The sequence below is a fragment of the Pituophis catenifer genome, unplaced genomic scaffold (assembly GCF_029215685.1).
Source record: "Pituophis catenifer annectens isolate HBS135680 unplaced genomic scaffold, rPitCat1.0.hap2 SCAF_2, whole genome shotgun sequence".
Taxonomy (NCBI): Eukaryota; Metazoa; Chordata; class Lepidosauria; order Squamata; family Colubridae; genus Pituophis; species Pituophis catenifer.
The window spans coordinates 23,273,425-23,299,580 of NW_027256882.1; the positions used below are offsets into that span (position 1 = coordinate 23,273,425).

The 26,156-nt window shown below is 42.6% G+C and overlaps 1 protein-coding gene across 1 annotated transcript; it reads left to right on the top strand.

Annotated features, from left to right (window-relative positions):
- Positions 1–2,109: 2,109 nt before the first annotated feature.
- On the top strand, positions 2,110–8,220 carry LOC139311834 (zinc finger protein 11-like). Its single transcript, XM_070936356.1, is given in 3 exon segments — positions 2,110–3,370; positions 3,452–4,399; positions 8,069–8,220. Coding segments are annotated over 3 exon segments (2,277 nt in total). The 5' UTR covers positions 2,110–2,193.
- Positions 8,221–26,156: the final 17,936 nt, after the last annotated feature.

Genomic DNA, 26,156 nt, shown 5'->3' on the forward strand with positions numbered 1-26,156 from the left:
CTCTCTCTCTCTCTCTCTCTCTCTCTCTCTCTCTCTCTCTCTCTCTCTCTCTCTCTCTCTTTCTCTGTCACTGTCTCATCTGTCTTTTGTCTGTCTATCCATCCTTCTCTCCATGCTCTCCTGCCCAGCTTCACATATTGTGTGAATCCAACCACTTGGGCTGTGGCAGGTAAAGCCATGCATTGAAGATCCATGCAAAATAAGGCAACTCTAACGTGGATCCTGCTGGGGAAATAATCCCCTTCCCTTTCCCTCTCTCCCTGCATGGTGGGGGCCCTGATGGCCTGAGGGCAGGTCCCTCCTTGGAGGCGGCCAGCAAGCAAACAAACGTGGCTCTCCATCTGGAAGGCAGCAACACAGAGCCCCACCTCTAGCTGGTGAGAGCAGAGCAGGCAGCGATGGCTGGGAGGAATGCAAGAACATTTGGAGCCGCCCTCAGCGGAGTTTGCAAGCGGGCTCAGCGGGGCTCCTTAGCAAGGAGGGGTACCCTGGCCCATTTGTTTCGCTTCCACTCTGGGTGGGAACAGAGAAGGCAGAGAAATCTGTGCCTCTCAGCGTTCACCCTCAAATACTCCTTTGGGGGGACTGGGAGGGGAAGGTAAGGGGTGGGGCCGGCTAGTGATGGGAACCCTCAACAGGGAGCCACAGCGGAGGGACGAAAGAGCCGGAGCCAGGGGTTGTCGACAACTGTCCTATACCATTTCAGACGGGTTGCTGTCCATTCGTTTCTTTAAAGCCTCCAGTGTTGGAGCAGCCACAACTTCGGAAGGCCAGTTGTTACACTGATTAATTGTCCTCTCTGTTAGGAGGTTTCTCCTTAGTTCCAGGTTGCTTCTCTCCTTGATTTCTTTCCATGGATTGTTTCTTGTCAGGTGCTTTGGAGAATAGGTTGACCTCCTCTTCTTTTTTGGCAGCCTCTCAAATACTGGAATAGCAATCATGTCACCCCCAATCCTTCTTTTCTCTACTTTAGACTAACCATTTTTGTCAAAGAACAAAATAAGATTGCTTTGGCATGATCTCTTTTTAACAAACCATAATGGCTTTTAATTATAACTTTGCTTCTAGATGTTAGCAGATCTGTGTTTTTATTATCTTTTCCAGGATCTTCCCAGATATTGAGTTTGGGCCGATTGGTTTGTAGTTTCCATGGTCTCTTTTTTTCCTTCCTTTCTTGAGAATGGGAACCACATCTGCTCTTTTCAGATTCATTGTTGTGTCTTTGGTCTCCATGTGCAGGAGAAGAATTTCTGCTGCATCTTTGATTTTTGCTTCAGGGAGATAACATACCTGCCTAGATTGACTATCTGCTCTGTTTTGCCTCTTTTTTAGAAACTATTGAAGGCTGCTCTTTTGTGGGTGACTGCATATTCCCTTCTAGGGGGAGAACATGACAGTGATTGTTCAGTTCCAGAGGGACTTCATTGGAGTGGAGGAGGAGCCATTGCTCTCAGTTGTTGTTTTCTTCCAAAAATGACACGCTTCCATCGGTCTTCCTCTTTAGGTTCATATATAGGGTCAATTTTTTTAAATGGAACCTGTTTGTTCCCTATTGTGTTCAAACGGCATTGCTGGCCCCAATCAATGTATTTGCATCCTCCCTAAACTATAAAGCAACAATAGGAAGCCATTCTTGGAGGGAGACATATTCAATCTGTGCTGGCCCAAAGAACTGTGTCCTTAAATACCTACATGAGTTGTACTCTGTACACAAGTAGATCTACCTGGCAGATATAAATCCTATGGGGGCTCTTTGCAGTTTGTCTCACTTCATGTAGCATCACCGTCCCGAACACAGGGCAAAAAGGAAAAGGCAGGGATCATCCCCAGTTCAGGCAGACAAATGGGGGGCAACAGGGAGTCTGTCAGCCATCCCTCTCATCATGCTAAGAAAAGGGAATGGGAGTCCAGCTCCACAGGGGGGATCCCAGCATTGCTTTGATTCTGGGGGAGGGGATATAGTCTTCCAGCTATTATTTTGGCTATTTGGAGATATATCCTTCACTTCTTTTATCTTCATCCTGCAGGTGCCACCAAGAAACCCTTTGGACAAAGTTCTGCTTGCAGGACACAATCTGGGTCACTCACCGGGACCAGAGGTTTCATCTTCTCAGTTTTTGGATTCGTGCTGGAGCCCATCCTCCTGCCCATCTTCCAACCTTTTGGCCAAAGTTCTGCTTGTTCGAGTTTCCCATGATGGAAAGCCCTGGAAGTGAGCAGCCCCTGGAAACTACGCAGAGGGGGGAACACTTTGTCCAAAGGTCCCCTCAGAGGAATCAGGAGAAACTCTCCAGATGCTCCGAGTGCAGGAAATCCTTTGGTCACCGGTCCCTCCTTTTGATCCACCGGAAGCTGCATATGGGGAATGGATCCCACCTGTGTTTTCTTTGTGGGAACTCCTTTCCTGGATTGTGGAGCTTTGCCAAACATCTCCGGAGCCACCCTGGACTGAAGCCTTACAAATGCGGAGAGTGCGGGGAACGTTTTGGTAAAGGCTCAGACCTTGGAGCCCATCAACGAATCCACCAGGGAAAGAGATCTCAGGAATCCTGGAAGCGCTGGGGAAGATTTCCTGAGAGACGGCATCTTTCTAGGCCTCAGAACAGCCCAACTGAAGAGAAGCCCTGCAAGTGTGTGCAGTGTGGGCTCTGCTTTCCCCAAAACTCACAGCTACTTAAACATCAGGAAATCCACACCAGAGGGAAACCTTATCAATGTCTGGAGTGTGGGAAATCTTTCCGTTATAAACAATTATTCAGAAAACATGAGAAAAGTCACACAAGGCAGAGTCCTTATAAATGCTTAGAGTGTGGAAAATGTTTCACTCGGAGCTCATCTCTTTGCAAACACAATAAAACACACATAAAGGAGGAAAGCAAAATGTGTCTAGAATGTGGGAAATCTTTTTCCAGCAAATCATGCCTGCTGAAACATCAGAGAATTCACACTGGGGAAAGACCCCATGAGTGTCCAGAATGTGGGAGATGTTTTGGTGAAAAGTCAACCCTAATTCGACATCAGAAACTTCACACTGGGGAGAGACCTTATCAATGCCCAGAATGTGAGAAAAGATTTGTGGATTCTTCTGAACTTCGGAGACACCAAAGGACACACAAGGGAAAAAAACGACATAAATGTAAGTCACCCCTAATTCGACATCAGGGAATTCACACTGGGGAAGGACTCTATCAGTGCCCAGAATGTGGGAGATCTTTTGGCTACAAGTCAAACCTAATTCGACATCAGAGAATTCATACTGGAGAAAGACCCTATCAATGCCCAGAATGTGGAAAATCTTTTGGTGAAAAGTCTCACCTAATTCAACATCAGAAAATTCACAGTGGGGACAGACCCTATCAATGCCCAGAATGTGGGAGACGTTTTGGTGAAAAGTCAAAGCTAATTCAACATCAGAGAATTCACACTGGGGATAGACCTCATCAATGCCCAGAATGTGAGAAAAGATTTGTCAGTTCTTCTAAACTTCGGAGCCACCAAAGGACGCACACAGGAGAAAAACTATATAAATGTAAGGATTGTGATAAATGTTTTTCTTTTAAGGAAGCTCTTTTTCGACATCAGAGTATCCATACAGGGGTGAAGCCCTATATGTGCATCGAGTGTGGAACATTTTTCCGTACAATACAAAGCCTCAGAAATCATGAGAATGTTCACAGAGGGGAAAAAAAGTTCAAATGTTTAGAATGTGGGAAAGCATTTGCTCATTCATCATCCCTTAGAATTCACTGCCAAACTCATACGGGTGAGAAATGCCATAAATGCTCAGTGTGTGAGAAATCTTTCTCCCGGAAAGATTCACTTGTGATGCATCAGAGAAGCCACTTAGAGAAGCAATATAAATGTCCGGAGTGTGAGAAAACTTTTCGTTGCAAATATTATCTTAGAAAGCATGAGAGGATTCACAAAGGAGAGAAGCCTTTCAAGCCTGTGCAGAAAAATGAAATGTGCCCAGAATGTGGGAGATGTTTTGCTAGAAAGGCACACCTAATTCAACATCAGAGACTTCACACCGGAGAAAGACCCTATCAATGCCCAGAATGTGGGAGATGTTTTGTCTATAAGCAACACCTAATTCGACATCAGAAACTTCACACTGGAGACAGACCCTATCAGTGCCCAGAATGTGAGAAAACATTTGTGGAGTCTGCTGAACTTCGGAGACATCAGAAGGGGCACACAGGAGAGAGGCCCTATAAATGTGGGGAATGTGGGAAAAGCTTTCTCACGGCAACATTGCTTCGAGTTCATCAGAGAATCCACACAGGGGAGAAGCCATACATGTGTGTGGAGTGTGGGAAAGGTTTTTCCCAAAAACAACACCTTGGAAAGCATCAAAAAATCCATACTCGAGTGAAGCCATAGAGATGCATAGAGTGTGGTAATGTTTTGCTCAAAAGAAGACATCAGAAAAATAACATAGAAAATGCCCTAATAGGCCCTGTTGGGAGAACAGTTTTTCATAAATGTTCAACCCTTAGAAGTCATTTAAAGAGTTCATAAAGGGGGGAGGGGAATAGAAACTTTTAGATCGTGGGAGAGCATGTGAAATTGTCTGGAACCGTATAAGGACTCCTGCCTTGGGCAGGGAAAGTAGGACTAGAAGACTACAGCTCTGTTAATCTGTAGTAGCTCCCTTCCAGCCCTATGATTCAAAAATTTAAAAAGAAGAAGGGAAATGAATGAAAAGCAGAAGAAAGGAGTGCTGACAAAAAAGGGGGAAAGCTAAGGTTTCTGCTAAAACCTTGCAAGCCACCAAAAGTCTCTTTTTAGTTGAGAAGGATTAACAAATCCAGGAAATAAATAGAATCAGAGAATATTTATCCTAGAGCACAACAGATAGAATATGTGAGGTAAGAAGAACTTTGCTGATGGTTTTCTGGTAATTTTAAAAGCCTTTTGGAAGAAATCAAAATATTAATGGAAACGTTAACAGATTTTAGTGCATTAACTGGTTTTCAATTCAATAGCTAATAGACAAAGAAGTTGACCAAAACAGGAAAATGAAAGACAAAATAGAATTGATGAGAAAAGATGGATTAGAAGAAATAAAAGTATTTGGATATTGTTACAAAGAATACAAATTCAGTGTCAAAATAATTGTGATAAGGGATGGAATCAAATTGAAAAGGATCTGTTAAGATGGAAAAAAATACAATTGCAGTGGACTTCTATAAAGAATTATATAAAGAATAATTAAAAGTGACTATATTACTAGACTGATGTTTCTGTTTTAAACAATACCTATCCGGACAATGGGTGCATCACATAAGCAATGACAGGAAGATATATCTAAGTTTCTATGGCAGGAGAAAAACCAAGAATTTAATTTGAAACTGTTCAAGACCAAGGAGAAAGAGGATGATTAGGATCGCTTTGGATGAAAGAGTTGGTGTTGCTGAGAAATAAGAGGATTTTAACACAGGAAGGGTATGGCTTTTTTTAATGGTTCAGCTTCGACAATAGAAACATAGGCAGTGCCCAAAAACGACTTTGTGGGTCTCGGCACAAGAAGCATTTGATGGAAAAGAAAGAGTAGACCACAATAAATGGATACAGTGTAATATCCTGATGTCTTACACTTTTTGTCTCATTTCTTTGAATTGCTTCTCCCCATCAATTTGTCAATACAGGTAGTCAACTCAAAAAACAGTTCATTTAGTGACCTTTCGAAGTTACAGTGGCACTGAAAAAAGTCACTTATGACCATTTCTCAGCATCCCCATGGTCACGTGATCAAAATTCAGTTCCTTGACCACTGACTCACATTTCTGACAGTTGCAGTGCTCCAGGGTCACCTGATCCCCTTTTACGACCTTTTTACAAGCAAAGTTAAGGGAGAAGCCAGATTCACAATTTCTTTCTGGCAACAAAGGTTGTAAATTGTGGAAAACTCACTTAACAAGTATTTCACTTAACAACAGAGATTTTGTGGTCATAAGAAGAGGCCTACCTATAGAAGACAAACTGAGAGTTGTTAGAACAGGAACATGAAGAATACGACCGACCTGTCTCTAAATACTAGAGTTTCTTTTCTGCTTTGTTATAGAGCCTCTGATTATAATCTCGGTCATACAAATGTTAACTGCACTACTAACGTGGGCAGATTCCTGCCTGCACCCCCTTGTCTTTCTTGGTGGTCTTAATTTGCCTCTTATTAATCGGATCCTAAACAAATGTACAACTGAACCTGTACATGTAACCATTTACAATGCTGTTACGACTCTGGGGCTGGAGCAGTTGGTAATGGACAACCCTAGGCTCAACAATTGCTTAGATCTCATCTTCTGTAATACTTAAATTCAATGTATGATTTATAAGTTAAAGAACCATTTTCCAACAGTGATCACAGCATGATAGATTTTTGTCTCAATTTGTGTCCTTGCAAACAGGGATATAATGACAGTACTTCAAATTATAACTTTAAAAAAGCCAACTATAATCTCTTTTTTACTCTTAAATCCATAGAGTCTTTAATCTTTATGTACCAAAAATGACTTCTAAAACTAAAAAGAGCAAATTACCCATAGCAATAAGTAAGTTGCAATCCAAGAAAAAATCTCTTTGGTGAGAAGACAAAACTGGCTACGTACCTAACTTTAAAAGCCGCTACAAAGCCTTATGCCACCAGAAAAGGTCGAATGTACCAACCACTATTGCAGACAGAAGGAAGCGGTGTTAAACTCGAAGTCCACCCAAGCCGTCTATAATTTTGTTAATGCAAAACTTAAAGACTCGAAAACAATCCAATCCTTAAAAAGGTCTAAATGTAACAATGATGCTGTTAAGGCCAACTTTTTCAATACGTTCATCAGTTCAGTCTTTGTTGACAGCAATGGCCGCTGTCCCTCACTTCCTAGTTTTTTATTATTTATTATTCAAACTTCTATACCGCCCTTCCCCTTTCGGACTCAGGGCGGTTATAGTTGCACCATAACAAATTGTAGTGATTTACTCTATATTGATTTTACAGTAGATCATTTTGAAATGACACTACAAAACCTAAAGCCATCCCTATCTACTGGCCCTGATGGACCATGTGCCTACTTTTTGAAAAAGCTTGCTACCACCCTAGCTGAGCCACTATGCACAATTTATGAGGTATCTTTTCAAACCAGCTCTCTGCACAACCTATGGTCACTAGCCACAGTTATACCAATCTTTAAAAAGGGGGACCCTAGTCTAGTCGAAAATTACAGAGCAATCTCCCTGTGTTACGTCACCTGTAAATTCATGGAATCAATTATAAACCAATCCATCACCGGCCACCCAGAGACACACAACCTGCTATCTGACAAGCAGTTTGGGTTTAGAAAAAAATTGTCTTGTAATCTGCAACTCCTAAACTGTAAAAACATCTGGACCACACATATTGATCAGGGTAAAGCAGTAGATGCAATTTTCATAGTTTTGTAAAGCCTTTGATTCAGTAGTGTGTGACAAACTACTGTCAAAAGTAAGTTCTTACGGCATCCCCGGATCCCTGCACAAGTGGATAGCCACGTTCCTGTCCAACAGGCAACAAACAGCCAAAATAGGGAGGCTCTATCAAATCCGGCAGCAGTTAACAGGTGTCCCCCAAGGCAGTGTCTAGGACCCACACTCTTTCTGCTTTACATCAACGATCTATGCAATCAAATTAAATGCAGCTGCGTCCTCTTCGCAAAAAATTATTTAATACCACTGACAATGCTGCTATACTGCAAAGCAACCTCGACTATGTCTGAATGGTCGCATAATTGGCAACTCCAAGTCTTGATTTATAAATGCTCTGTCCTACACATTGGCAAAAAAAAAATCAGAATCCGAATTACAAGTTAGGCGGTACTGATCTCACAGACAACTCTCACTTTGTCAAGGACCTAGGAGTACTCATCCTCAGATCTCGCTGTAAAAGCATCGCTAAAAAAGCATTAAGATTCGTTAACTTCTGGTAGTATTGTATTGTCAACTAGAACGTATAAAACCAACCTTTGCCAGACCAATTCTTGAATACTGTTCACCTGCTTGGAATCCCTATTGTATATTGGACATTAACACGATTGAGCAGGGAAAAGTTTTCTCACAGAAACACAGTTACAGGTTCATCAGAGAATCCATATGGGGGAGAAGCCCTATAAATGTGGGGAGAGTGGGAAAAGTTTTACCCAAAAACAAAACCTTGGAAATCATCAGAAGGTCCATACAGGAATGAAGCCATAGAGATGCATAGAGTGCGATCACATTTTTCTCAAAAGTGAGACATCAGAAAAACCACATGGGAAAAGCCCCAGTATGCCCTGATGGTAGAACAGTTTTTCATAGTGGATTAATCCTTAAAATCATATAAAAGTTTGTAAGCTTTGTTAAATTTTAGAAAAACATGAAGTATAAGAAAACAAAGGAGAAAGAACTAAAAAAATGGGCGGGGGGAAGTAAAATTGGAGAGTGGATACAAAAAGGGGAATAGAGTGGATACAAAAAGGGGAATAGGTCCCCAGTTTTGATGAAGGTGTAGTGACAGACTTGACATGTTTCGGCTCTAATGGTGCCCACTCCTGGACTCAGGACCAAATGGTCTCCAGGGTTTGGAAAGATTCTCTCTCAGCACACTGAGAAGGAATGTATCAGGTAAGACCAACACCCCTTCTCCAGTGTGCTGATGAGAGAATCCAGGAATGGGGCATACCAAAGCTGGCTTGTCCTATGGGTGGGCAGTGGTCTGGTCTGCAGCCCCCAGTTCTGTGTGCACCCTCTGGAGGCCTCACCTGCCGAAATCTGCTTCAGCCGAAGTGAAGGCGTTCAGTTTGTAGTGCCTTATGAACAAGGATGGAGAGGACCATGTTGCTGCTCAACAGATTTCATCAATGGGGGTCTGTGTCAGCCACACAGGTGGAGTGTACTTGCAGGTGAAGTCCAACCACAGGACCACCCTATTCTAGTGGAACACACACAGGTCCTTCCTTATAGAGAGCTGCTAGTTCAGAAATCTGGCCAACGTGATGGCCACGAGGAAGGCTACTTTGTAGGAAGCGCAGGCTGGCTGAACAGAGCAGCTCGAAGGGTGTAGGGGTGAGAGCCTGCAGGACTTTGAGCAGGTCCCATGTAGGGTACTGATGTACCACTGGAGGTCTTAAATTGGTTGCACCTCCATCATAGGGGCATCATCGGGTGCGCATCATTGGGTGTTGAGCGAGGGACTCCAGGTCCCTGCATGATAACACCGTGGACAAAGCTGCCACTTGCCTGCATATGGTATTGGGGGACAGGCCCTTGTCTAGCCCTTCCTGGAGGAATTCCAGAATCTGGGCCACCGACACATGGGGTTGATGCCACCTTTGGAACACTGTTCTGCCCCAGCTACGGACCCCAAAGAATGCAGCACACACAAAGTCGTTCAAACCTTAGTTTACTAAATAAACCAGTTTTTTTACAACAATGGCTGTTAATTAACTGCATTAACAGCCGCCAAGAATTCAAAGATTAATACTGAAATCTTACTGTGGTTGGCAGAATGTCCAGAAGCAATTTGCAGGAAGATGATAAGCAAGACGAGACAGGAAGGTATGTGAACGAAGTTCCCTGTAAATTGCTTCAGTTGACGTTCCTCCTTAAGTAGGCTAAGGGAGTGGCCAATTAGCCCCAGGCCTTACTTTCGAGGAGACCTCCTCCTGAGGAGCCACTCCTGCCTTTTGGCAGCTCTGCGTGACCGGGCATCGAGAAGAGGCTCCTCCTCTTCATCCTCTTCACTTAAGGGAGCTTCTGGTGGTTCTGAAGGGCCTGGCTGAATCCCTGCCTCTGGCACCACATCTTCTCCAGCCTCATTGTCTGACTCGAGTGCCAGCTGCACAGGCTGCTGGCACACCACACCAACCTCCTCACTGTCGGAATCAGCTACTAGCTGCACAGGCCACTGATGGGCCACAACAAACACTAGCCACAGAAGGCTTTTCAAGTTGCGTCATAAATCCTGTCCATATTCCTCTAGAGGACAAATTGTCCTGTCTCAGAACTCCCTGTTCAAATGCCAGATGGTCAGGTGACGCAATTGTGGTTCCGGATGGATCAGGGCCCCCTGGCTGAGGGAGATCCTGTCCTGAGGAATCTGCCATGAACACAACACCAATATAGTATATAGTAGATCTTGGGGCTGCAAACAATAGAGTGCATTGACCCTTTCCGTCCCCAGTGTTGCAAACCTGGTGTAAAAACTGGGCAACTGGCTATTTGATGGGGTGACGAATAAGTCCAGGATCAGGTGACTGAATCTTCTTGACAAGTCCCTGAACAGGTCTGGATGAAGGCACCACTCTTAGTGGTTGACTGTGGCTCTGCTGAGCCAGTCCACCTGTATGTTTGCTATCCTGGAAATGTGTTCCGCCCGGATGGAGAGACACCTCTGCCCAAAGGCCCAGTTGTTCAGCCTCTTGCATGAGTGGGTCTGGAAGGAGTGCCCCCTTGGCGGTTGATATGGGCCTTGGCGGCCACATTGTCCATTAAGGCAAGGACATGGGGACCTGCAATCGTTTTTTTTATGTCGTATTATGCTCACTAAGTTGAATCACACCACTGAAAACACGACTCGCAGGCAAAGAACAAGGTTGTAAATGGGTTTACTTTTCATTTCTTGGAGTAGTCACACACGAACGTTAATGGTAAACATAAAGTTGGTGTTGGGAGCGGCTGCCTCCCAGCGCCCTTTATGCAAACTCAAAATAAGCCGGGAGCGTTAATAGCCAATCGATGTTGCTTCCGGGTGCCGCCCTCTCCTGTTACAGTGGTAGAGGATGCCTCCTTACTCTGCTCCGGCCACAGGGTGACCGGCCGCCTCCGGACACGGGGCTAACACCTTCCCTCCACCACAGTGCACGGCTAATGTCAGCAGTAGCAATTCCTACCACCAGAAAGTGCCACCACAATCAGCTTCTTGGACTTCGTTTGGTAGGACTCCCCCATGTCAGCGATGGATCTGCCGTGACTCCCCTCCCCACGCTATGTCGAGATGGCTTGACTCTTGACTGTTGAACCATCTGAGGGCTATATGGGCTGCCCTGAGCTCCAGCCAATTGATGCTGTTGCTCAGTCTTCCTGAGTCCAGTACCCTTGTGCCATCTGGACTGGAAGTGAGCGCCCCAGCCGAAGAGGCTGGTGGATAGGCCCCTTGAAGGTACAGTCCTTGATTATGACCTGGGACATCCACCACTGGAAGGATTGCATCACATGTGGTGGAACCTGAACCTTGATATTCGAGTTGCTCCTGCCAGACCTTTGATATGGCAGGAGAAACCATTGTAAGGTTCTGGCGTGCAGGCCTGCCCAGGGAACTATTGATATGCAGGATGCCATCTTGCCTGGAACTTGCATGAAGAGAGCCAAGGACACTATTCGGTCTGCTCAGATCTGCCTCACCAAGGTCTTTATACTGGCCTGTCTTTCCGGAAATAAGGAGACTATGCATGACATAGTGTCTATGACCGCGCCCAGGTGTAGCAGTCAATTGGTCAGAGCCAGGTGGCTCTTGTCGAAGTTGACAGAGAATCCGTGGTCCTGGAGGACCCAGATTGTGGTTTGCAGATCCTCCGTTGCCTGAAGGTGAGAGGAGGACTGCATCAGGATGTTGTCCAGGTAGCACTGGACTCGGATCGACATTGCCCTGAGATGAGCTGAGAGTGCTGCCAGTATCTTTGTGAAAGTCCTGAGGACAAGCCAAACAGCAGTACTGGTAATGGCAGCCTGCATAGCAGAACTGCAGGAAGTGCCAGTGTGATGGCAGGATAGGAAGGTGGAGGTATGCCTCCATCAGATCGATGCATGTGAGAAAATTGCCCTCTCGGATGCTCTCCAGTATGGACTGGAGCAGGGATCCCCAACCTTTTGGACCTCAGGGACCACCAAGTTCATAATTTTAAATCCCGCGGACCACTAATACAAATCCAGCGTGCCGCTTGCTGAAGTGCCTGGACTCCCAGTGATGGGATTGGGTCCTTCAGGCACTCTCCCTCCTCTCTTTCTCTCTCTCTCTCGCCCTCTCTCTCCCACTCATTCTCATTTTCTATCATTCCCTCTCTCTCATATCTCTCTCTCCCCCACTCTCCGTCATTGTGATTCTCTCATTGTGCTTCTCTCTCGCTCTGATTCTCTCTTTCATTCTGTCTCTCTCTCTGATTCTCTCTTGTTCATTCTCTTTCTCTCTCTCTCTCTTTTTAATCTTTATTAAGTAGACAATATATTACAATTCAACATTTTCAGTTTGGCAACGTGTAATCATGCTATATGCTTATATAAGTGGTATCTAATAGATTACAAAGGCATTTTACAATTAAAGCATAGGATAGTTGTAGATTATTACATTATGAATTATAATTCTACCAAAATATATAGATTAAATAAGCAGTTAAGCGTTGTCCCCCTTAATAGTTAACTTTTGCATTTATTTTCCAACCACCTGTACCACAAATCCCATACCGTGTAAAATTCCGACTCCTCGTTCTCATTTAGCACATGTGTTAACCTGCACATTTCTGCGCATTCCAATATTTTACCAACTATCTGTTCCTCGGTTGGACATCCTTTCTCTTTCCAATGTTTTGCATAAGACAGTCTAGCAGTTGTGATGATATGTATAATTAAGTATTTCTTCTTCTTCCCATATGCCCGTTTTAGTACTCCCAGGAGATAAATTTCTGGCAACAGATTGATGTCCTCCTCTATTACTTCTTGAATCCATTTTTGTATTATTTTCCAGAATTTCCTCGCTTCAGGACACGTCCATCACATATGGTAGAAGGTACCTTGACAATGGCCGCACTTCCAGCACTTTGGGCTTGTGTTCAGATATATTTTTGCTATCCTAAATGGTGCTAAATGCCATCTATACAGCATTTTATACTGGTTCTCCTTATATGTTACTGCTCTTGTCAATTTGAGATTATTGTTCCACACTTCTTCCCAATTGTCTAAATTTATCTTCGATCCAATATTTTTCCCCCAGGCGATCATCTGATCTTTAAGTATTTCTCCTTCCCTATCATATTCCAGCAAGTATGAATATAGTTTAGCTAGTAATTTGTTCTCACCTCCCATCCATATCTAATCAAAGCTGTTGGTCCCCATTTCTATACTACCTTCCTGCTTATCCTTCCTGTATCACGATTTAATTTGTAGGTAGGGCCACCAGTCAATGTGAATCCCTTGCTCCTTTAAGGTCTCATTTGTTTTAAGGTTGCCGCTATCATCTAGAATATCTTGGTAAGTGAACATTTTCTCCATGCTTAGCGTATTTGGATAAATCATTGCCTCCATTGTGGAGGTCCATTTTGGGATTTTTATTTGTGTCTAATTTCCTTCCAAGTCCTCATTAATACATCTCTAATTTTGTGTCGGTGGAAATACATCCCTGCCCCTTTTCCTTTGTCCCATCGATAGGCATGCCAGCCTTTCTGCAAATCGTACCCTTCCAATTGCAAAATTCTTTTATTTCCTAATGTAGCCCAGTCTCTTAACCACACTAGGTTAGCGGCTCTGTGATATATCTCCCACACTGGGAGCCCAAATCCACCTCTATTCCTTTTTTCCTGTAATGTTCGAAATGCGATCCTCGGCTTTTTCCTTCCCCAAATAAATTTCCTTACAGTCTTATTCAAATCTGAAAAGTATTTTTTATCTATATTAACTGGCGTAGTTTGGAATAAATATATCAGTTTGGGCAAGATGGTCATCTTTATGGTAGCTATCCTACCTAGCAATGATATTTGTAACTTCCCCCATCGTTCCAAGTCTTGCTTAATTTTAGCTAGTAGTGGTACATAATTGTCCTCCTTTAAAGCTGAACATCTAGCCGTTATCCAAATACCTAAGTATTTTATCTTTTTAACTATTTGAATACCCAAATTTTCTTCTAATATTTTCTGTTGTCCTACTGGTATATTTTTGGTTAACATTTTAGTTTTGGTCTTATTCAATTTAAATCCAGATAGCTTCCCGTACTCATCTAACTCTTCCAATACTTTTATTCCCGTTGTTAACGGTTCCTCCATGATCAGTGCCACGTCATCGGCGAATGCTTGAATTTTAAATGTTCCATTCCTGATTTCCAATCTTCTTATCTCGTTATTCTGTCTGATTTTTCTTAGCAGAACCTCCAGGGCCAGTATAAATAAAAGCAGTGAGAGCGGGCAGCCTTGTCTTACTCCCTTGCTAATCTGGAAGGCTTTGGTCATGTCTCCATTTAATATAATATTTGCTCTCTGTTTATCATATATTGTTGTAATCGCGTTCTCGAAATCTTCCCCAAAATTCATCCTTTTGATTTGCTGAATCATAAATCTCCAATTTAGATTGTCAAACGCCTTCTGGGCATCAAGGAAGACTAATGCCATTTCTTTCTCGGAATGTGTTTCGTAATATTCTAAAACGTCTATCACTACCCTCAAATTACTTCTAATCTGTCTTCCCAGAAGGAATCCATTTTGATCAGGGTGGATCCAATTATTCAATATTATCTTCATCCTTCCCGTGATTATTCCCATAAATATTTTGTAATCTGTATTAAGTAGGGAGATTGGCCTATAATTTTTTATTTGTTTTGAGTCGGTACCTTCTTTTAATACCGCCTCCCTCCACAAGTCTGGAATCTTGGAACCTCACAAGACATCATTGCACATTACCAACAGTTTTGATATGAGTATTTCTTCCAATTCTCGATTTTTATATAGTTCTCCTGGGAGACCATCTGGGCCTGGTGATTTATTGTTCTTTAATTTAGATATTACCCCCTTTAATTTCTCCATTGTAATCTCTCTGTTGAGCATTTCCCTTTCTTCCTCTTTTTATCTGTGGGAGCTTCTCCTTTGCCAAATATTGATTAATATTGTCAATTGGGGCTTCCTCCTCCCTGTACAAAGTCTCATAATATTGTCTAGCAAATTCGAGTTTTTCCTCCTCTTTGTCTAATAACTTTCCTTCCAGATCCTCCAGGTGATGTATAATCCCCTTTTCCTTCTCCTTTTTTAATTTATATGTCAGCCATCTCCCTGGTTTATTTGCGTTTTCAAAATAATATTGTTTGGATTGTTTGATTTTGCATGCCAATTCTTCCTGTTCCAATAGATTTATTTTGTGTCTTATTGTCATCCAATTTTCTTTTTTTACATCGTCACTCGGGTCTCGTTGTAATCTCTTTTCTGCTTCTCCTAGCTGCACTATCAAATCTTTCTGTGTCTTCCTTTTTTCTTTGTTCCTATAAATATTATGCGATATTACTAGCCCTCTTAAGTAAGCCTTCATTGTATCCCAGACACACGTTCGAGAGATCTCTTGGCTTTCATTTTCCAGAAAAAACAATTTTAGTTCTCCCTCGAGTTTTTTAGTGTACTCTTTATCTCTAAGGATTTGGGTGTTTAACATCCATCTCTTCTGTTTGACCCTATGTAGGCTCTTCCACCTTATCTCTAATGGATTATGATCAGCCCATATATTTGGAGTTATTTCCACTGAATGAATTTCCAACCCCAAGCTTCTACTGACCCAGATCATGTCAATCCTTGACCAGGATTTCTGGGGGTTCGAGTAGCAGGTAAATTGCTTTTCGTTCGGGTGTAGTACTTGCCATAGATCCACTAAGTTATACTCATCGACTAAGTCAAAGAAGGCTTTGGGGAGCCTTTCCCTCTTATTCTTTTTCTCTTTTCCACTCCTATAATCTTTATCCGGATTTACTACCCCATTGAAATCTCCAACTATGCAAATATTTCTATATTCCAATTCACTTATTTTACTACCCAATTTCTTGTAGAATTCTCCCAAATTCCTATTTGGCGCATAGATAGCTACTACTAATATTGGGATATTTCCCCTCATAATCTCAATTGCCAATATTCTCCCTTTGACATCGGAATATTTGAGTTCAGCGGTGATCCCTTTTTTAACATATAGTGCTACTCCCCCCCTTTTTTCCCCACTAGGGAGGTGAAAGTCTTTCCAAATTTCGCAAATTCTAAGTATTTCCCCTCTTCTCTTTTTATGTGCACTTCTTGGAGGCACATTATTTCAGCATTATGTTTTATTAATTTCGAAAACATATGTTTTCTCTTCCTATCATTGTTTAAACCATTAACATTAACAGATAATAATTTCCAGCCCTCCATCTCTCTATTGGGCCTGCCTAGTTCTTGTTTACTCATACGTCTCTTTGCGGTCTTTGTTTCTTTCCCTTGGTTTCTTTGGTTTCCTTCTCTTCTATCTCCTTTTCCTCTGATGTTCCTTCTTTAGATTTCCCTTGCTGTGCACTTACTTCCTCCTGAGAGGTTGCTTCCAGTTCGTCCTTACTGCTAAGGTCTTCCTCTGCAACCCTCAGCTGGTCCAGAAATTCTTGTGCGGAGATAAGGCTGTCTATTTTAATTCTTTTCCCTTGCCAGGTGATCAGCATCCCCTCCGGTAAGGTCCATCTAAAAAGGATGTTCCTCTTGTTTAGCTGTATTGCCAGAAACCTGTAATCTCTTCTCAATTCCCGAACTCTCTTCGGGACCTGTTTTAGTATTATCACCTCTTTTCCTTTATAGGTTACAGGATCTTCTCTTACTATATTATATAGAATATCTTTCACCTTCTTCCGTGCAAATCTAACATGGACTTCTCTAGGCAGCTTATTCCTCCTAGCATAGTTAGTTTGCACCCTATAGACCTCATCCAACTCTTTTATAATATCGTCCTTGTCCTGTTGTAATATTCCAGCTATTAAATCTACTATTACTTGGCCCAGATCTTCATCTTTGTGTTCTACTACATTTTGAAAGCATAAATAGAAGGCTGCCCTATCCATTTCGAGCTGAATTATGGAGTCCTCTAGTTCCCTATTTTGTGCCATTAGCTTCTGATCGATAGAGTCAAGATTCCTTTCATTCTGCTCCACCCTGGTCTCAACCTTCTTTATCTTTTGTTCATTATTATATATAGACTCTTGAATCTCACTCATTTTTTGATCAATGGAATGGATATCTGTCTTCAATTCTGCATGATTGTTTGTCATCTTTTCTTGTAGTAAAAGCATGGTCTCTTGTATCATTGATAGGGTTGCTTGCATTGCTTGCATAGTTGGTAACATTGTTGATTTTTCTGTTTTTGTTAGTCCTTCAACAGATTTTTGCGGTGCTGGAGAGGTCATTGTTATTGGAGGATTGGAGGTCGTTTTCTTTCCTGCCTTAAATACAGCCGATGAGATACTTGTCATTTCTTTCAGGACTCTCTTCTGATCCCTCAAAATCACCTCGATGTTCCTCCAAATTATCATCCACTAAGGAAAGGGGGAGGGTTTTTTTCCCCCTTTCCTCCTCTTCTTCCTATCTATTCTTTATCTAATCACAAAAAAAATCTAATTCATCTGATGGTAAAGTCCCCAATTTATCAATTCATCTCAATCTCAATCCCACCTAATTTGGGGGTGAAAATTTCAAATAGATAATAGAACAATCAGCTTTAGGTTGTGTTAACAATTACAATTCATTCAATTATTATCAATCAATGCTATGTAAGAGTATAAGATAACTACATTTATCCAAGCTAATAGGCTACTGTTGATTTGTTAGTATTCAGTCCTTAATTGTTCTCAATATTCACCAAATTTATGACACAGTGTACTTATTAAATTATTAATTACAGTATAAACACTACTTTAATATAAATAAATAAATACAAAGTCTATTAAACTATATAGAAGAGGTATGCAGGTCTACACAAAAAGAGGTGGGAAAAATTATCTAAAGTGTTTTATAGCTAAGTAGATAAGGGTATACTTATAAAATGGTTAATGAGTAATGATTTAGAGTAATGACTTAGAAGTCCGTTATATTAAGTAGGTTGTTGCAACAATCTAGAGTTTTCTCCTATATGTTGATGTACTTTGGTTAATTGCAAACAGATCTCAAACAGCTCTAGAATCTTCTTACAGCCAAGTTTTTTTTTTTTTTGGTCAGAAGCACAGTTCAAAATATCACCTTCCACTATTCCCGCTGATACATTCCCACTATCAATTATCAAGCTCAAATCATGGCTGTGCTTCCGGTTTCTCCTTTCTCCAAAAGTATCCAAGCATCCAAATTGTTATTTCCACAAACTCACGTACTCGTAATCCAATCCAATCCAATTATATCCGCAATCGCTATCACAATTCTTTTTTTACTGTCTAAAAGTGTCCAACAGACTTCTAGCTGCGCCGTCCCTCCGCCTGAGCAATCTCTGCTTCCTCCTTGCAGTTTTGCCGGCAACCCGCTCGTTTCCAATCTGCTCCGTCACTTTCATTTGCCACCTTTCCACTCACCGTGAGCTCTTCCACCCGGCATTCCCTGCTATATTCCTTGAGATCGATCCCCACAGTCTCCTGAGATTGTGGTTTAGGTCTTTTTTCCATGTCGGCCGCCCCGATTTTCTCGCTTCCCCATCGTTGCTGGCTATTGTGACTTCGGGTCCGCCACTGAACGGCAGACGCGCCCATGCCGGTTAGACAGAGGCATCTGTTCAAGCGGAAGGCGTTTGCTCCTCGCTTTTCCGCTCTTCAGATTTCCTCTATTGTCCGAGAAGTTCTCCAGGCTTTCTCGCCGCTTGAGGTCCCCAGGACATGGTGAAAAAGCAGTGCTGCAGAGCGGAGATCGCTCTCACAGCACCCTGCTGCCACGATTCACCAACCGGAAGTCTGTTCATTCTCTTTCTCATTCTCATTCTGATTCATTCTTTTTTTTTTTATTGCAAAAGTTTTACAATTACATTTTCACCCTTTCCCCCCCCCTCAACCCACCCCAAACTTCCCAGCCTCCCTAACCCACCCTAACCCTCCCCTCCCCCCGGGCTTCCGCACAATATACTCATATCAGGTAAAAAAACAAAAACAAAAACCCTCCTTTGTATAAAACTTGTATAAAACTTGAACCCCTCCTTCCCCCTTATAATTATTCATCTTCATTACATTAAAAAATTTCTATCTTAATATAACATTTTCAAATAAAAACTATTTGATACTTCCTAGTTTGATATTTGTTCTGAACATAATCTATCCAATTTTCCATTCCCATTCATAAGTCTCTTGTGAACAGTCTTTTAAATATGCTGAAATCTTCGCCATCTCTGCAAAACTGGCCATCTTCAAAATCCATTCCTCGATCGTGGGCAAAGCTTCATTCTTCCAGTATTTACCTATCAATAGTCTCGCAGCTGTTATCATGTACAATATCAACTTTGTTTCACCCGAAGTAAAACCCTTAACTATACCCAATAAAAACAATTGTGGAGAAAATTGAATTTTTTTCTTCAAAACATTCTGCATGACCCACCAAATTTTTATCCAAAAAGCCTTAACTTTCCTACAAGTCCACCAAACATGATAATATGTAGCATCTAAACAGTCACATCTGATTCATTCTGATTTATTCTGACACTGTCTTTCTTTTTCTCTCCCCCCCTCTCTCCCACTCATTCTCTCTCCGATTCTCTCACTTTCTCATTTTCTCTCTCATTCTTATTCTCTTTCTCTTTCATTCTTTTTTCATTCTGTCTCTCTGTCTCATTCTGATTCTCCCTCATTCTCTCATTCTCTGATTCTCTTTCATTCTTTCTCTCATTCTCTCCCTCTTTCATCTTTTCTCTCTCTCTCTCTCTCTCCGTCTTTTACTCTCTCTCATCTCTCTCCTGCTTTCTTTCTCTCTCCCCCACCTCTCTCTTTCTTTCATTCTCTCTCACTCTCTCTGTCTCTGTCTCTGATTCTCTTTCATTCTCTCTCTGATTCTCTCTCTCATCTCATGGGCCAGCCAGTGTCTTGGGGCTGAGAGGAAGTCAAGCATCTCACTGAGAGACATAGGTCGGTGAACCACCAACAAGGGCTGGAAGAAACGGCTGCGAGATCCATCAAGAGATTGCTCCCACTGTGGAATATGGAGCAAATCTCCATCCCCCACCCTTCCCTTGCCAGGTGAGGAGTGACTGGGAAGGGCGAGGACAGCCACTGGTGGGTTCAGCCAACAGGAAGCTACAGCAGGGGGAAGAAACAGCCCGGGGTCTGCACCACCTGTTGCTTCGGCCTGCCTGCACTGCCTGCACTGCCACCCCACCTTGCACCATTACCTCATTCCATCCAGTGAGGGCTGCACTGCAAAGTTGCAAGTTGCACAAACCTCCCTCTACAGCGGAGATTTACAGCCCCACCATGAGATGCATGGCCAGTCCCATATTCCAGAGCTCTAGTCACAGGACTGGCCATTGCTCATCCTGGAACAGCTCCTTTACCCGGGTGCGCTGCGGACCACCAAAATTTTCTCACAGACCACCAGTTGGTGATCACTGAACCAGAGGGACTGCATTTTGAACCTCCTGTAAACCAGGTGGTTCTTTGGCTTCTTCAGGTCCAGAATTGCCCTCCACCCACCCACCCCCGAGGTCTTTGGGATTACAAATGGTATGGAGGAGAATCCCTGCCCGTTGGTCCTCTGGAACCGATTGGAAGGCTTGAATGACCAACAAGTGTTCTATCGCGGTTTCCATAAGGCCTCTCTTTGTGCTGTCCTTTGAGATGCGACAACAAATGAAGAACCTCAGGGGTGTGGAGAAAAATTCGAGGGTGAGGCCTGACCTCACCGTCTCCAGGACCCATGCGTCTGTTGTAATTTCCTCCCAGTTGTCAGCAAAGAGGCTTAGGCAGCCACCAATGGGAGGGTTGGGCCTGCAGTCACTTAGCAAAAGGGTGACTTCCACTGCCACGAAATGGTCGCTTGGCTTGGAACTGGTGTCTATTCCTACCCGACCTATCTGGCTGGTGCTCCTGTCTTTTAGAGTAAGCCCTCTGAGTGTGCGGAAAGCTCAAACTGGTGTATGCTATTCTGAATGAGGAGCGACAAAAATAAGGTGAAGGGCGGTAGTCAGCTTGCCTGGAGAGGGATGGCAGGACCTTCTTCTTATCCCTTGACTCCACCAGGATGGGGTCCAAAGAACAGCCTATCCCCCTGAAGGGAGCAGAGGCCAGCTTCCATCTGTGCTTTGAGTCCGCCTGCCAGTGCTGAAGCTACAGGAGGCAGTGTGCTGCCATTGATGATGCAATGGCTCTGGAAGCAAACCTGACAGCATTTAATGTGGCATTGGCAGTGAATTCTGTTGCCGCCACCAGCTTATTAATGTCCTGGTGAGTGCGGAGGTCCCCAGCATGAACTCTCTCTTGCATCTGTCGGAGCCAGAGCAAGGAGGTCCTGTTAAAGAAGGAGGTGGCCATAGACACTTTGACAGCCCAGGCAGCCACCTGATGAGCCTTCCAGAGTGTAAGCTCTGCCCTCGTCCTCTACCTTTGCGGATTTTAGGCTTTTGAGTGTCCCCTGGGTGGAGCTCTGCCGCTGTGGGGGTAAATGTGGCTTCTGTGGCTGGCCTCATCATTTCAATGGCAGTTCCCAATTACCTGCTGTTGGAATCAGATTTGAAAGGAATTCAAACAGGCCTCCTTGCTTTCAGGCAATGTAAGGCATTGCTGAGAAGATTGCTCTCCATCACCATCTGGTGCCCAGGCCTGGGAGCACAGCAGGCCTGTGACTTGCCTCACTTTGAATTTCCAAGGGCTGTAAGAAAAATTGGTGGGAAATGGCAGGTTCGCCCCTGGGGGGTATTAGCTGACTCTGCCGTTCAGCCTCTCTCTGGCCTTTAGCGATCTGTGTATCTAGGGCTCTCTGACGCCTTCTAGCATCCTTTTCTTCAGCCTTAGAGGCCTTCCTTGACCCAACCGCCCTTGCTTTAAGTTTGGCAGCTGCTCCTTTAACCGCCGAACCCAGTGCTGAGGAGCTGTCTTTAGGGCCTTGAGAGTCGGCTGGGAAGACCTGCTCCTTCCCACAAGTTGTCTCTTCGCGGCCCATCAAAGCAGACTCATTCTGCCTGGAACCCTGCTGCTGGCACAGTGAAACGCCTTGCTGCTGAAGAGTATGCACCAAGAATTGGGCAGGGACTCAGATTGCCTCCGCCGGTGACGGGAATCAAAAAGGGGCTTCAGATTGATATGCCGTTAGACTGGGAGCCAGGTCCGTTTGCACCTTTCACGATGCTCAGATTTGAGGATTGCCCCGTCAGCTGTATGCTCTCTCAGCTTTCAGCGGAATTGAGCAATGATCTTTCACGCTGAGCGGGCCAACACAGAGCCAAAAAATGCTCCTGTCAAAGCCACCGAGCTCCTAGCCGTCACTGGAGTCAAGCTAGCTCTTTCACGCTGAGCCGGCCAATTCAAGTGGAGGAGTACCTCCTGTCAGTCACAGCGAGTCCTCGGCCTTCAGCGGAATCAAGCCACGGCTTTACATGCTGGAACAAAGCACAGCAGCTATTCCGGTCAAACTGGGAAAACCAGCCATCCGGGAGTTGAACACACCCCAGGAATGTCTCTAGTCAGCTGGGAGAATCTGGGAAGGGTATTCTTCATCTCGAATAAGTTTTAAAAGGTGGAAATTAATTCTGATAGGTTTATGAAAGTGAAACATTGAGTCAAAACTGGGGACTGCAGGAAAAGGGAGGCGTGTCCATACAACTTTGACAGACTCAGTCTAATGAGCTACAAGACAGAGTTAACCCATTCCTGAATTCTCTTCTCAGCACACTGGAGAAAAATCTAGTTTTCTTTACCCAAAGGAGTCAACTTCCGAATCCATTCTTACATTCTGGGTATATGTGAGTCCTTCCATCTCTGTGTGAAGAGAGCTTTGCAGCTGTTGTCATATAGAAAAACAAAGTTCCACAGTTTCTTCACTCTAGTCATCTATCAAATCTAGAAGAAAAGCCTCTGGTTCAACTGGAAATTCAGGAAAGCCTCTTTAGGCTCCTCTGGTAAAGGGTCTCATGGAAATTGCCTTCTCTTTTCATTGCACCTAAATGATAGGAGAGGCCCATCTTCCCCCCAACCCCCCACATCTCTCTCCCCTCCCTGAAGTTCTGGTGGTCTCCCATTCAGAAGAAAAGAGCTGACTTGAGGCTTGGATGGCTTGTTTTTTAATGATACAATAAAAGGTAATGTAGACTTTCAAAAACCATGTTTGAAGTGCCTTATTGAAGGGATACAAAATGTCTTTGTAAGCCTGGACATAGAACACAGAATAAAGGTGAAGTTGAGAGAACTGCAGAGGGATTGACTATATCATATTTTTCACAGGCAGAGTTAAGAGAGAGATTTAAAATAGACAAAATGACATTTGGAATTGAACAACAGATTGTCAGAGAGAAATTGAAACTAAACTATGTGCAAATGATGGACATTTACTTGGCTATCCATCATAATCTTGGTAGAGTTCTTCAAAATTAATGTTCAAAAACTGCCACACTCTTCCTGTCTTCCTCATTTTGTCCAACTTTCTCTTCCATAGAATGTCACAGCAAATATCATGGATACCATCATTCTGATCTTAAGATTCTGTCACTATAGCCTATAAAAATAAAATAAGAATTCTTCAACCTCTTGAATGAAAAAGAGTTTATAATAAAATTAAATGAAGAAATTAAGCGTTTCTTCATCGAGAATGGCAAGCAAGGTATGGCGAAGGAAATTGTATGGGATACCATGAAAGCGTATTTGAGAGGAGTAGCGATATCTTACACGGCATTCAAAAATAAGGAAGAAAGGAAAGTTAGAGAGGGTTATAATAAGAAACTAGAAGAAGCGGATAGCAAACTACAACAAAACCCGGGAGACGAGATGGCCAAACAAAAATGGATGATGGCAAGGCATAATCTTAACATTCTGGATCAGGAAGAGTTGGCGCAAAAAATCAAGAGAACAAAACACTACCACTTCGAGAACGCCAACAAGTCGGGAAGATGGCTGGCATACAGATTAAAAAAAGAACAGGAAAAAATCAAATTCTTATATTAGAAGATTCCAACGGAGACATCTTGACAAAAGAAGTGGACAAGTTAGAAAGAGCGAGAGAATTTTACGAAGCTTTATATAAAGAGGAAGCGATTGATCCAGATAAAACTGTACAATACCTGATGGAAGCTAACTTGCCACAGATAATGGAAGAAGAGAGAGGAATGTTAAATAACAAAATCACAGTGGAAGAACTCAAATTGGCTCTTGCCAAAATCAAGAAAAACAAAACACCAGGCCCAGATGGTCTCCCGGGGAAAATTTATGCAAAATTCAAGGAAGAATTACAATTAGAACTGTTAGACATATTTAATGAGGTATTAGTTGGTACAAGAATCCCAGATTCCTGGAAAGAAACCTATATTATCCTCATATTGAAAGAAGGTGCTGATCCAAAACAGATAGCAAATTATAGGCCGATTTCTTTGTTAAATTCAGATTACAAATTATTCACAAGTATAATTGCGGAGAGGCTAAAAAAAATTCTAAATGGCTGGATTCATAGTGACCAGAAAGGATTCCTCCCAGGGAGGCAAATGAGGGATAACGTGAGGACGGTAATAAATGTCATAGAATATTATGAACAGCACCCGGAAAAACAGCTGGCGTTAGTGTTCTTGGACGCCCAAAAGGCGTTCGACAATTTAAATTGGAAATTTATGATCAACCAAATTGATTTGATGGGATTCGGGACAAATTTTAGAAAGATGATCGAAAATATTTATTATAAACAGAGAGCAAGCATATTAATAAATGGGGACAAGACACGGACATTTTGGATACAAAAGGGAGTTAGACAGGGATGCCCCCTGTCCCCTCTACTCTTTATAATGGCGCTGGAAATCCTACTCAGAAAGATTAGAGATAACAAAGAAATCAAAGGATTACAAATTAAGAAAAAAATCTTTAAAATACAAGCCTTCGCAGATGATGTGGCCTTAATAATGGAAGATCCCTTGAAATCTGGTCCCAAATTACTCCAGGAAGTACAACAGTATGGAGAAGTCGCTGGCTTTAAGCTTAACAAAACTAAAACTAAAATTTTAGCAAGAAATATGACAGAGATAAATAAGAAAGAGCTAGAAAAGTCCCTAGAACTTCAGATAGCAAAGAAAATCAAATATTTGGGAATTTGGATTACTGCAAGGTATTCCTCCTTAAAAGAGGACAATTACAGTCCATTACTACAAAAAATAAAGCAGGACATAGACAGATGGAAGAAGTTAAAACTGTCCTTTACAGGTAAGATTTCAGCAATTAAAATGAATATTCTCCCCAAGATTATATTTCTATTTCAAACTATTCCAGTGAACATTGATAAAAAATATTTCCTAGATTTGGAAAGGAAGGTGCGAGACTTTTTGTGGGAAGGGAAGAAGGCAAGGATTGCATATAAAACACTGCAAGGGAAGAGAAACATGGGTGGCTTCGGATTAGCCGATTGGCAAGTTTATCAGAAAGCGGCCAAATTAGTGTGGATCAAAGAATGGGTTTCATTACAAAATAAGAGAATCCTGACGTTAGAAGGCCACGATCTACAGGCAGGCTGGCACGCTTATTTATGGGGCCCAAAGAATAAAAAGAACTCATATTTCTATAGACACAAATTAAGGGAGACCCTGATCCAAACATGGGAAGAAATTAGACAAAGATTTTATACAAAAGTACCGATTTGGCTCTCAATTATGGAGGCGTTGATTACCACTAATAAAAGGGATATCTTGAAATTTGGCACGTACAAAGATATATTAGATGAAAATGGTATTCTTAGATCACGAGAAACCCTAAGTAATCAAGGTTTTAATTTAGACTGGTGGAGCTAGTTGCAGATAAGCTCTAGATATCAAAAAGATAGGGATCAATTTGGTATAGAGACGAAGTACAACAATTTAGATAAAATTATGCTGGGGATTGAAAAGAAAATGCTAGCGAGATTTTACAACCTCTTATTAGGCGAGGACAGAGCAGAAGGAATAGCTAGGAACCAACTAAGCATTTGGGAAAAAAATATTGGCTACAGACTAAATTTCAATGACTGGGAGGAGGCTTGGAATAGAAATTATAATCTTACTAAATCAGCAATTTACAGGGAGAACCACTATAAAATATTTCACAGATGGTACCTAGTCCCAGCTAGACTAGCAAAAATATTTCCCAGTGCCTCAGCAATTTGTTGGAAGTGTAGAAAGGAAGTCGGCACCTTCTTTCATATGTGGTGGTCCTGCCCGGAGACAAAAAAGTTTTGGACAAAAATACGAATTTGGCTTCGAGAAATAGTGGAAGAAGATATAAAACT